General features: G+C 46.5%; 1 protein-coding gene across 1 annotated transcript in view; it reads left to right on the top strand.

Annotated features, from left to right (window-relative positions):
* Positions 1-8803, top strand: part of LOC128722485 (uncharacterized) — an 81782-nt gene extending 72979 nt beyond the window's left edge. Inside the window, exons 8-16 of the mRNA XM_053816153.1 lie at positions 6231-6471; positions 6548-6942; positions 7001-7185; positions 7267-7627; positions 7700-7764; positions 7830-8058; positions 8129-8256; positions 8339-8449; positions 8546-8803. Of these exons, the coding sequence (XP_053672128.1) occupies positions 6231-6471; positions 6548-6942; positions 7001-7185; positions 7267-7627; positions 7700-7764; positions 7830-8058; positions 8129-8256; positions 8339-8449; positions 8546-8803 (1973 nt within the window). The remainder of the gene's footprint in view (positions 1-6230; positions 6472-6547; positions 6943-7000; positions 7186-7266; positions 7628-7699; positions 7765-7829; positions 8059-8128; positions 8257-8338; positions 8450-8545) is intronic.
* Positions 8804-13995: the final 5192 nt, after the last annotated feature.

Below are 13995 nucleotides of genomic sequence, written 5' to 3'. Positions count from 1 at the left end.
AATTTACACACCATCGACAAAGTATGCCACGATACAGTTGCGTGCTCTTCACAAGTGTTATCATATGTTCGAAGGAGCAATTAAAAAACCACTGAATATCTCGCCAATCAAAACCAAATCTATGCCTCAGTAGCATTGTATAGCTCGCTTTATTTTACATTCCATCAACACTTCTCCTCAACAAGTGATAAACGAGAGGCCGAAACGCGGTGCTCTATTTATTCATTCACTTCCAATGGCTACGGTGCTTTAAATCCGCTCATCCGTGGATTATTCCAAAACCCATTTCCCGAGTATCTTACGTTTACCACTGATGCAGCCGAGCCAACACAAACATACAAACACGCTTACCAATATACACTGGGAAAGCCTGTTGTCGTAATACTCTCGCACTGATTGCAGGTGCTTGTTCAGGCTCGGTTGGTTGGATGTAGCGCCGCGTTAATTTTATCCAGTAATCTACCCTCCTCGCTAGTGATCGATTTTTCCCACCCAGTAAGAGCACTCCGTACTCTGGGATGAGTATCATTAATGAAAGCTTACAATGACGGATACACGGATGCAAGAAATGCGGTTAACGCCTGGCTGTACCGAAGCACTCTGATTCGTCGTGAAAGTACTACTGATTACGATGCCGTTAATCCGACGATAATCAGTTGATTCAGCGGTGATGTGGTTTTGTATAGCTCTTCGCACGACAGTCGTCTCCTACAACATGATTCACTTAAGATCAATCGTAAGCTGCATGCTGAACTCAGAAGACTTTAAACGGTGATAGTGTGGTGTGGGCGAATCAAAACGCCAATGAACTTTCTCCTCTCAATTGCAAAACCTGGTGAAAAATTATGTGATCCACTCGAGAGGTACACTCTGACACGTCTGTTACTCTAATCGATCTGCAAAGATTGTGATTGGTGCGATACATGTAGGACCGCGATCGCTGTGTAGGATAGATTCACGTTCTCGTCTCCTTCACTACTACCAAACAAAGTACCAGAGGTCCCTTTGTCCTTACAACACGGCTCGATATTGTCGGTAATATTTTCTATACCAGGAAGGTAAGTTTTTTTGGTCGGTTAGATTTTGTTTTGCAACACCCGTTTTTCTACTCTTATCGTTTCAAATCCCACTTTTGTTTCACCTACACTACCTTCCACACGTGCATCACTAGCACAGGACACACAGCGTACGAGCTTTTTGTGTTGAATTTGAAACGATTTTACGTGATTATGTTAATTAAAGGTATTAATACTCGTAAGTTTTAGTTTGCATTGTGTTATTCAACCCGAACCTCGTTGCGCGATTATTGTTTTCATGTGGCGCTATTGACTAGAAGCAGAATGGCATACAGCAATAGACTGATTCGATATTCCGTTTGTATCGATTGTTAAACAAATAATTTCTAATCAATTTTTGTTTTTCGTTCGTTACAAACACACTTAACCACAGCCGTAATAGTCGTATTATTTTGCGTAATCCTAGAAGCTACCTAGAAGCTCTCAGCCAGTGCACCTGCAAATGATGGAAAGCGAGAATGATATGATATAATCGATGGAAAGAGCTTTTGCGCTGTAGATTAGATGGGTAGAATGGGCAACAATAGGGAGCTAACAAATTCATGACTGGCTCCATACGAGTTAGCTTTAGTATAAAAACATTGAAATATTACCTTAAAAATAGCATCTTTAAACACGACCGTGCGTATTCTTCAATGAATAGGAAAAACACAGCTGATTTGACTAATAATAAAACAATTTTTTTTATTTTACTTTTGAATAACACTAGCAAGTTATTTAATGCAATCTAAATGTTAAGCTTAAAAAATTTTAAATTATAAGAAAATTCATTATATACAATCAAACTAGAAACTTCATGAAAGATATAATTAAAACAACGTTTATTCAGTCAGTTTTAAGGCAACCGTATGATATAGAAATATCAATGTGTAAATTAAAACGTATAATTTGCCAGTCCTTGGTGTACTAGAAGACTCAAGATAAATTCATACTACTCAAACACAAACCTGTAAAGAAATCAATATTTCATCGTCAATGTGCTGTAATGAACAAACCGTCACTAAGATCAGCCTGGACTAATGCATGTTTTCGTTCTGCTCCATTCCTTAATATAAATCTAAAAATCGCCCAGGCAACAATAAAAAAGTAGCTTTGAAAAGAAAATTTATGATATCATTGGAACGTACCGATAAACAACATTTTCTAGACAAAAATACTTGGAAAAAAGCCATTGCGATTGACCAAATTCGCTATTAGAAATTCATGGTTAAAACTTGTTTAAAAAACCTGTCAGATGAAACACATAAGAGTCCTGCATTGGTTCTGAGTTTAATTCAGTTATTTAATGCAGTATTTGAAAAGTTGGTACGGGTACTTCTATGTGAGTCGCTGAACAGTTTCAATGTCTGATGTCTTTCATTCGAAATTTTCTAAAAATCGCTTCTTCCAAAAAGTTATAAAAAAGCAGTCGAGTTTTTACATTCAAGTCATACCAAAGTATGTGTATTAAAATGAAAGATAGACAGTTAGACAGAGAGAAAAATATGTTTGCAATACCTACTGCCTGCAATTGGTTGCTGTAGCAAGCAGTGGGTGAAAAAAGGAAACAAATTTACCAAACCAAACCATCAATGTTGCTCGCCAGGGCTACTTCTCTCACACTGCAAGCGTTTTTTTCATCACCAAGCATGGTTTTGCCTTAGTTTCCGGTCACCGGTTGTACTATTTCAAGCAACCAGACTCCGACTTTTTTTAACTTTCGCTGACGTAACGTTGCCTTTGCGCGGTTGCCACAAAACTGGTATGTTATAAATCAAGGTCTCAGGATGTGGTACACCTTTCCTAGTCGACGGTGGAAAAGAAAATTTGCCTTCCGGTAATGTTTTTATTGCAAACGGCGGCCATTGCTTGGGAAGCCTCCATTCGCTTGGCTTCATGATTTACGATAATTTTATTTCCTTCTTTTCCATTGATTAGCCTACACCACGAAAAAAAAAAGGATGGATGGCAAACTTTGGGCAAAACATGTTTCTATTAATTTTTTCTCCACATCCTGAAACGACGTATTTACGAGTTTGGATAAAAGCACCTCCGGGAGGTTGGTCACACGATTGATGATGGCCGAAGCAACTATACGGTTTGAATTTGAATCTGACTTTATTGACTCTAAAGTGGTGAACTAACGGAATAATAGTACTTAATTTTCAATCAATGTACTAGCAAATGAAAACAAGCGAATGAGGAGTCTATTTGTGCCGTTTCAACCGCTTGAACCAAAAGCGCATGAAACTCATTTTTGTTTGCCCAAAATGTGTTCACAAGCTGCTTTTTGCGCTTCGACACAACCGTGACGAGCAGAGTGAGCTTATTCACGCGTTGGCACCACTCGAGAGTCTTTCGAAGTGCATAACATTTGCAAACCAAATTCAAATCACTCCAAACGTTCGAGCTCCATCGTCGCGGGAAACCCCGATAGAAATCCACTTTGTGCGACTTATAATTGCTTGTTTTTTGGCCTCTTAATTAAATTAAGAGGCCAAGAAGCCCCCGGTGGTAAGAAGGCACAAAAAAAACACTAAAGAGACAAAAAAAGTCGACAAAAAACCCATCCCCAGAGCTCTTCCTCGGGTGTTTCAAGTGCGCCCTACTGGCACAGCCATCACCACCTGCGCTGCGAGCGACAGTGCGGTCACGGATTTAAATGCAAATTTATTTATTGAGTTTTTAATTTTCTCCTCATTAAAATTGTCAACCGTCCCATCTTTCTTTCGCTCGCCGCTCGATCGATGTCAGCGGTGGCACCGATGGGGATGGGATGAACCACAACAAAAAAAAAAGAGGGAAATCTTTCGTTTCCACACTGTCGCTTATTTTTCTCATCATTCCATTGCGCACGCTGCCGTAGCGATATTCCTCGCAGGACCCTGAGCTGTGATTTTCTCTTCACCACCATTCACGGTCGTGCTCTGTTATCCTTGGGTGTTGTTTTTTTTTTTTTTTTTGCTCTCTCTCTCTCTCTCTCTCGTTCAGCACATGCAATAACACACCCGTCGTCCCGCGGGGTCCCAAATTCCCGCTTCATACACGCACACGCTCACGAAGCGGAAACCTTACCGTGGAAAGCAAATCCTTAGTCGCGAACTTCCGACCGAGAAGGGAACCGTGGCAAAGCGACGGAGGAAATCAAGCACAAACGGAAAGACGGCGAAATGATCGTCATCCGTCGCCGTGGCGGAAAACGTCAGCTGCGTACAGTTTCGCTGGTTCCGGTGCGACCGTACAGCTCGCCTTCCGAGCACACGCCTGAAGCCTCGCTGGTTGCCACCGGGCTGCCATTATCGCCGCCACAGCTTCCAGCCACAGCGTGCTTCGGCTTGATGAGGGACACGACCGTAGTCAGCATGCCGAAGAGGAGTCGGGAATGGGACGCTTTGCTTTAATAGCCTCGCTCCAGCTGCGACCAAAGGATGCCGACCCGACATCCTTCGTCAAACAATTTGCAGCTAAATTTCAGATTTATGTTTTATTTATTAATATTTTTCCGCCCTAGCGCCCCAGCGCGAACTCGTGGGTGGGTGACGTGAGAAGAGGGTGGGGGGTGAGGCGGTTGGGTGGAAGAAAAACGCTCGAAAAGAAGCCCGGGGCAAGTGGGTCAGCTTTCATTTTGTGGCTCGCCGTCGGACTGGTAGCAACATCCCGGCAAAGCGTACGAGCGATTGCGGTCGTTCGGTTTTAAAGCTTTTGCGATAATGGTAATTAAAGCGATTTTCTTTCGCGTCGCTCGCCTGGCGTGTCCTGACCGTACCCCCACCCTGGGGCCGGTGTGTCGATGTGAACAATAACACCAGTCTGATCACATTCTCGCCCAGAGATAGCCACGGTAAATGGACGAAAGAGACTGTTATGCTTTCGCTGAAGCACTGTCGCCGCGCGCTATCCAGCATTCGCCACTAAAAACTAAAACAATTGACGCACACCGCGCTTTAGATGGCATCTGCGCTTGTCGCAAACGCCCCAAAGCAACCAAATGTATAGAAAAAAAAAACATCATCATTCGAGATCACTCATGCGCTTCATCATTTATCAAATCTTTTCTGCACCTTAGAGAAGCTTCTACGCTGTACTAGTTTTACCGCATTTGCCTTGTTATGATTCAGTTCCGTTACACCTATGTTGATATAGCTCTTTTATAATCATTTTTTCTTGTCAAATTCTTTTACTGTACTTAGATAGTTCTATTAGCTAAGCTTTCCTTCCGTTAATATCCGAAAGAACGGGTTTAAAAGCTCTACCATGATCCGTATCCGTCCCACAGTCTACGCTGAAGTGTGAATGATCGATGGATGAATGCCGAACGTGTGGGAAGGAGGCAAGCTTTTTCTTGGCCTCGGAGCTTCCATTTTGCGTGTGCTTGTGTATGTGTGGGGGTGAATTAATTGGAAGTTTGAACGTTTATCGCGCATTTTTCCGCCGATCAAATGGCATCCTTAAAATACAGCATACTTCGCCACCGTCCAACGATTGAGCCGGTTTCACTCGCATTCAAACCACATAAAAAACCTTTTTCCCGTGCATTTTTTCTTCCGATACACTCATCATGATCGTCTGTCGGCTGCCCTGAACAGGTTGATCTCACTCCATCCGTCAGCATTTCCATCCGTCGTTTCGTTCTGTACCATTTTGCTCTCTGTTTCACTCTTTCTCACTGTTTATCTCTCTCTCTCTCTTTCTCTTTTTATCTCATTCTCCGTTTCTCTGTCGTTACCATTTCGTTCTCTCTTGCTTTAGCTCTAATTGATATTAAATTTGGATACCCAGTTTTTTGAAATCTTTTGACCGTTTTGCCTTCGTCGTCTACTTCGGCATCTATGATCGTTGATCCTGCGGTTGCCTCACTTTCGTTGACAAACATACCTTTGGAAAACTCTCACACATTTCTCAAACGACTGCTCGGTTGGTGCTCTCGAGCGGCACATTCGAGCCTAGACCAAAGCAAATATTCTCACACGCAATCGAAAAACACACAAGCAACCGACTACCGACTAGCGTCAAGACCGAGACCTCCAGCGTGTCAGGCAACACCTCCGGTGCAGATGATTACGATATCGGCAACGGCACATTCCTTCGCAACGCCTTGTGTGTCCCCTCGAGCAGATCAACCCACACTGACAGGTTTTTTTTTGTCCTGTATTTCCTCCCCCAAAAAATGTACAGTTGGCTCGGACGACATCGAGGAGAAGGAAGCAGAAATGAGTTTTATTCACTTCCAAAGTACCTGCCACCTGGCGCTCGATTCGTGCCGCGACGATCAGGTGTGCTCGTCCGCGCTCAAGACGGTCCTGATGCACTGCGAGCAGCATCGGTGCAACCGGAACGCTTGCATGGAGTCGCTGCAGAGCTTCTACAAAAGCATTCACGACGATCTGAGCCTGGACATCGCGTTCTGCCTGTGCAGGTACGTTTGAAGTTTGATCATTGATCGACGAGCAGAGCGCTCTCATTTAACCTATGTCGCATGTCGTTTGTCGTAGGAAAACACCTAACCGGCACGACAGCTGCATGATCGCGCAGGAAAAGCTACACCCAGTGTGCGCCCAGCGGCCACCCGAGAGCCTCAGCAGCCAGCAGTCTTCATCGGGAACTGGCAACGGTATCGCGTACAATACGCCACCGGCGTGTCACGCGGTCGCAGAGCTGTGCCGGGAGGATGAAGACTGCCGTGCCCGGCTGGAGGTGTTCGAGCAGTCCTGCGCGGTGGACAGTGTGACCAAGAAGTGTGCCGGAAAGACGAGCGCTTGCAGGCAAGCTATGCTTGGCATTCTGGGTACACCGCTCAGGACGACCTGCGCCTGTCAGGGTTCGGATATGCAGCAGCTGTACGACTGTCTCGGCTGGCAGAGGCTCCTTTGGCTCAATCCGTGTGTTGGTAAGTTTCTCCATCAAGCAATGCTGTGCAATGTGTTGATGAAAAATCCCATCTCCAGTCGAGTCACAGAAGGACTTTCATCTGAAGCGTTTGGCGGAGCTAGGGTTGCTCACGACCACAACGACTTTGGCAACGACTACAAGCACAGTGAGGCCAACGACGACGACCACCACGACGACTACCGTCAGGACGACGCGAGTCACACCACCACCAACGCAGCCCCCAACGAGGCCAAAACCGGTGGTAAGCGCTTATCCTTGACCAGAGTTCCTTCCATCTTGCACTGATATTTACCTTTGTGCACGTTTGTTTGATCACTGGCAGTATCGACCCAAACCAACCGAGCAGCATACGATCGAGACGAATTACGTGGAGACACCTGACACGCGCCCGGAAACGCTGTTACACAAGCAAAACGAGGTGATCGAGCGATCCGACCTCGATCGTGGCCATCATCACCCACATCCGGACGAGTATGACAAGCCAACGGGCTCCCATCACCAGCCAGATGAGCTGGATGGCGAAGAGGACGATCCACCCGGGCAGTACGGTAACAAGATCTACCAACGGCCCGACGAACAGGTGCTCCACGTTGCCAGCACAGAGGTGTTGGAGGTTGAGACACTTCCACCGACTACCGTCACGACCACGACGACAGAACCAACGACGACAGCCGTCCCGATCCGTAAGTACCTGTAGAGGTATAAATGAACGGAAATGTGTCTGAAAACGAGCGATCTTCTCTTATTTTTTTCAGGATATTGCGTGGTTCAACGATCACGCCAACCCGATCAGCTGATTGCAGAGGGAAAAAGTCGTCGGGTAAGCACAAGAGGGTCCTTTCACTAGCAAGTGCTGGTGTCTCATGCAGCTTGGTATTTTCACAGCTATACATCCTGGATGATGCCGAGTGCAGTGAGCTGTGTACGTGTGGTGGTGGTGATTCGCTGGCGCTGACCTGCCACGCCTTGTGTGTCCCACTAGCACCGTGCCGAACGGCCCTGGCATTTTACAGCCACGCAGCACCCGCCTATCAGGCGTTCCGAGGACGATGCCTCTGCTACTCGGGCCGGTTCATCTGCATGCGACCTCCACCGGGGGAATACGTTCTACCAGGTAAGATCGAGGATCGAGGATCACCACTACTGAGCATGTACTTACGCGTGCATTATTCGCTCCTTTGCAGGTGGCATCTTTCTAATGCTAGGGTACAGCTCTACCGACGAAGCACTGTTGAGACCGCACACGAACCTCGGCGTGCAGGACGCCGTACGGGCGCTGCAGCAGTACGTTTTGCAGCACATCGACAATTCGGTAAGTCAGCGCCATCTGGCGAGGAAGCAGCCGCACTACTGAATGCGAATGTCATTCTGTGCACCATTTCCCATTTCCACAGACGCCATGCACTTTGACGCTCTTCAACATCACCGAGGAGAATATCATCCTCTCGATACGGTTGCCTCTCGATCCGAAGCTTACGCCCATGCAGCTGTTAAAGCAGGAAAAGGTAATTCAAGAGTAGGATCATCTAGGCCCTAAGAGCCGTATGTGTGACGTGTGTGTTTAATGTCCTGCGTTCTCTCGTTATCCCTCTCATCCCCAGGACCAGTGCACGAGGATCCTGGAGACGATCGGCCACCAGGTCAATACACAGTACGTGGAACTGTCCGCACATCGGCTACTCAGCATCTTCAAGATGGCCGAGGTGCAGATCGTATGGCCCGAGGTGAGCCACGCACGCAGTCTGGGCACGGGCGTGATCACAGTGCTACTCGCTCTCTGTGGCACTCTGTTGCCACCGTTCGTTCGATGGGGACGACATCACCAACGATGGCTGACGGCACCACAACCCGTCACGTGACGATCGACAACACCGACCTAAGGAACTGGGCAGCCATCTTCTTCAGAGCACCACCAGCACCGCGAGGAGCTAGTATGACTGTGTAGTGTAGTGTGTTAGTGTGTGTGTGCGTGTGTGTGTGGGTTTGGGTGCGAGAGTGTGTACAGCTGTAGCGTATGATCTCTGTAATGCGTTTTAGTTCCCCATTACAAGCTACCACGATCGTCGTGTTTCCTGGGGGAAAAGGATCGTCGGGTCGTGTCGCTCGAATTAATCGACTTAACTGCACATCATTATACTCACCAGGATGGGCTCATTCTGAAACGCTCTCGAAGGTGCTATTACTCATGCTTTTACTACTGCTTTCATTACTACTACTTCTACAACTATTACTACACAGCTACTTATACTATTGCTACTACCGTTACAACTACAGTTAATCGTACCGATAAGCATTTGATAGCCGCTAGAACGAGAAAAAACAGAAAGCGACAGAAAAAAAACGAGGAAAAAACCAACCCCCAAACACCATTCTGCTTAGTTTCCCCAGAAGACACCATCTTTCATCTTTCCTTTCATTCGGACTTCTTTGTTTCAACCGACGGACTGACGATCGTGTTGTTATAATATCCTTCCTCAGAGCCAGCATCTCACAGGCGTGCTAGCTTGAAAGCAGTTAATATTGAAAAAACAAGAAGTAAAAAACGATAACTAAAGGTATGATGCACCCATCGAAGGACAACGGTGAACTCGCGAGGTGTTTGTCATACAAACTCCACTTCAAACGAACGCTAGTGAATCGATATTAAGCCTCTGGAGTGGTTGAGCACGGCGTGTTAGAGACGATTGTCGGATGGGCCACATAGTGGAGTTGTGACGTTGTATGCCTTCGATGCAGACGGAAGGCGCCAACCGGTGCTTTAAGGTGTGCATGTGCATCGTTCATCGTTAGCTTTGTGTGAACGTGCGTGTGTTTGAGTGTTGTGTGTGTGTGTGTATGTGTACGAGTGCATGTGTGCGTGTTTTGATGTAATGACTGTCTGCAAGCGTGAAAGTCGAATGGAATGTCTAGCACAATACGCAAAACTGTAACAGTTGATTAGCTTTACGTGGCTGTAGAAAATGTGAGCGGAGAACGCAGAAAGGATATAAATCATCGATGTGGTAGGTTTCGCTATCAATGCTTTCGTTGCGATTTATTTGCAAAAAGCTGAAATGCCACCAGCGGCAGTTTGCGAAGGTGGACTGACGTTGGCGGAGTTGGACATCCTCGATACCGGATGACGTGGCTAGATTCAGTTTCAAACCAAACACGGATTACGAAAAACTCTTTGACAGCCATTGCTTCGGTTGTAAATTGATTTTATTTGCAAGTGGTAGTTTCTTTGGAAATTCCTCGTTCTGTTTAGTCCGAATTTTGTCCTTTTTCCTGTCGAAATTTTCATATTTAATCAAAGTACTGCGAGCTTATAGGAAATATGGAATCATTACGTTATGAAACATTTTCTTTCATTCAATAGAAGCAAGTTTTTGGAGTAACTGAAGTACTAAATCATTCTTTGTGAGACGAAACCATTCTTAACAGCAGCTTCTCTTACACAGAAGCTCTTACGTATTGCATTCACCAACTATTTCAACGCCCATGTGAATTTTCAAGCGTCCAACTCATCAGTCTGGAAAACTCCGACCAAGCTTCGATTAGCATGTTTTCTCACCGCTCAAGGGTGCAGCGAATGTATTAATCTACATTTACCCGCAACCAAAAGAGCTTTCCCGCGCATTCGTAAGCCTTTTTTAATCGGATTGCACTTGCCCAATGCAAGCGAACATACCCGCACAAATCTGCACTGTAACGGGTTCCGATGGGTGAATTCCATAGAAAGGAGCTTCGTCCCTTGGCACTGGCTTGAAGCATGCAACGCCAAACATGAAACAAATCGCGTGTTCTCGAGCACGAAACGCACGCTAGCGGAATGGACGATAGCCCGCTGCCCAGCCGATGCTCTGCTCCTGACGGGCGAGCGAGCGTGTCAGGTCCGTCGGGATTCATCAGCGCACAAACGGCAGCCGTTGTCATTGTTTTGGGGGGCCTTTTTTTTCTCGCCAACCATGAGGATGAGGCAGTCGCTTTTTTATGCTTTGCGTTTGCTTTGCCCCACCCATCCAATCCTTTCTCGTATTGATGGCACCGTAAGGGTGTGCTTGTTTTTTTTTTTTGCGGCTCCATTTAGAGGCCTTTTTCCTACGTAGTGCCGTACGATCGAGTGGTCCATATCATCAGTACGGTTCTCTGATTCGTGCACCAGACCGTGGGATGCTGGATGCGAACGGGGAGGCAACTAAAACAAATGTTCCTTCCGTTTCCTCACACCCAACCAACGGGCCGCAGCCAAGGGGTGCTTTTGTGGCTTGCAAAGGATGTTTGCCGAGTGCAAACGGTGGCAAAGAAACAAACATAAAAAAGCAACCACCCGCCTATGTGAGGGCGCGTTCTAGCTCGCCCTCAACCAGGGACACAAACATCGGCCACATCGGGCCTGGCAGCTGCCAGGGTGTGGCAAATAAATCACCCAAACCCGCCAGAAAGAATCGATAATTTGAGAATTGGACATCCGTTGATAATGGCCATTATTCATACGCTGCCGGGTGGAGCGCGTTGGTGGCAACAGAATGGTTTGCGAGTTTTCAACCGTCCAAAACGGGCGCGCGGAACGTGTTTGACATGGGATTTGAGGAACCCCTAGAGGGCTCTCGTGGGTCGTCCTTGCTTCTTTGCCAGTTGGTGTATGCATCCTCCGTGTAACCACCAGAACGCTGACTTGTCGAGTACGTGGAAAAGCCAAAAAAAAAGCCACAACGTTTTTCCTCCCTCAGCTGGATGGTTCGCTGTTACACGCGCGAGATTTTCCTTCTCATACTCCAAATTCCACGCTTCGGTCCGTCGTGCTTCAGGATGGTGCCAATGACGCTCAGAAAAAGGGATTTTATAGCCCTTGTTCAACACGGCCACCCACCGCCTTACTCTGTGAAACGAGCTGGGAACGATGGTGATTGGATTTTTGAGTCACCTTTACCGCACCCAAGCTCGATTGGATTCAAGAGGGTATCAATTTTACACGCACGGAAGGACATGACACCGCCCAACACATATTCAGCGAAAAAAGGACGCGCCCTTTAGTTTTCACAAATCCATAACCAGCTCAATGCCACTCTCTCGAGCGTGGTGGAAAGATACGCCAACCAGCGAGGAAGCTCTTTTGAAGGTTAGTTAATAATGCAGCTATTTGGAGCGTTATCCTTTACCATACGTTAAAGTGCTTTGTTTTCTTTCGCACAACGGTGCTTTTCTTTGGCCATTGTGCCGCCTTGTTTACGATTTGGATTGGGCTACTGAATCTAGCCTCGAGCGATCGAGGTTCCCGGGACATGATCATTTTTCGCGTGTAGTATGTACAAAGCCAAGAAACGAATGAACCAAAACCCAGTGCTTACACTCATATCGCTAGCAAGTCGTCGCAGTTGGTAGATTCTGACGGTTTAAATAAAAACTCCCGTAATATGCAGCCCCGACGCAGTGTGTCAACGTGAACACCTCAGTAGGCGGTGTAGCAGTAGCGATGTAAGCCTCTACTTAGCAGCCGAGATCAATAGTGGTAAGGTAACCAATAATGTAAGCGATAGCTGGCGCGTTTTCATCGCTTCCGTTTCCGTTGCTGTGCGGCTCGATACGTGTGTGCCATCTTTGCTTTGGTGTAGGGAAAACTCTCGTGTGTGCTTTGCGTGTGGAATTCAACCCGTGTGTGGATGTGAGCGAACGTGTGCCCGCGTAGTAGACTGTTATATCGTACGTGTGTCGCTGGTAGTGGGTGATCGGATAGTAGATGAAAATTAAAAAGAAAAACACACACACACACACCATTCGTTCAAAGCGACGAGTGGCGAATGAAACGAGAGAAACATGTATGATCTCGCAATCATATTAAAAACAAAAAATAAAATATATGTCTTCCTTAACAAAACAAAACGAACATGAATTCAGACGACACAGATACTCACACATTATTACACACCGCACACGAAAGCGTGGCGTTGCGTGGGATGCAACGGTGCATCAAAGGTCATCGACCGGACTCACTTGGGCCGGGCGTGCTGATAGCAGAACAGAAGCAACTGCACTACGTTGCACATACTAGGTACACAAACATGCTCATAAGCTCACACATACCGATGTACACAAACACACAGCCACACATACTTCAAGTAATGAATTGATAATGACAGCAGGAAAGTAGAAATGATTGCTGCTTTACTGTCAAATGAAATTTGTAAAACATGAGTGGTTTACACCGTAGAATTAAACGTTACCTTTGTGGGCCGTAGCAGAACACCTCGAACCGGATTGATTGGGGAGGAAAACTCAACCAGAGATTGATGGTAGAAGGGCAGAATAGAGCCATGACCCATGACGTGCGCTAATTAAGCCCGAACCGAATCAATGGCGTATTAGCGCGATAGTCTATTAATCGTACTAAGTACTCACGGCTTCGAGGCTCCGATTTAGGAACGGAAAAACCCATACTATACGGTAGGAAAAATCGTGCGAACCGCGGTTCGAGGGATTGGGAAACGGGGAAACAACAATACTGTATGAAAAACTACAGCTCATACCTAGTGACGATGTTAGCAATAAACGAAGCCGGACGGCACGCGGTCCGGCAGAGGACGAATCCTGGCGGTAGCAGCAGTTCACGTCCGATGACGAGTGCAAGCCAAAATTTGCCGACCGATCACCGACCGCAGGATGCGCGCGTCCGTGCGCGTGAGAGTATGTGTAAATATATACAGATACCTAGAGATATACATATTGCAAAGTAAAAATATACACTCTATACATACACACTCACTCATACTCAACCTACGATCGACGATCGATAATCGCGAGAACGAGACGCCCGAATCGATCAAACACCAAGCAGGGCGCCAGCAAGAACGAGCATATTCTTTTGAACTTTTTAATCGATTGGATGCTTGCGTTTCGAGGGAAAGAATTTATATTAGAACAGTTATACTCGATTCCAGGGTTCCTCGCGATCCGACACGAAACTAGTACGTTTAAGCCCGAATACGAAATCGAATTGATCATACCCACTGTAGAGGGAGAAAGCAACTCGAACCAGGAGTGAGTGGGAACAAACGGGATCGAAATACACATA

Source organism: Anopheles nili, chromosome 2 (assembly GCF_943737925.1).
Source record: "Anopheles nili chromosome 2, idAnoNiliSN_F5_01, whole genome shotgun sequence".
NCBI lineage: Eukaryota > Metazoa > Arthropoda > Insecta > Diptera > Culicidae > Anopheles > Anopheles nili.
This window is presented reverse-complemented; position numbering and strand designations above follow the sequence as displayed.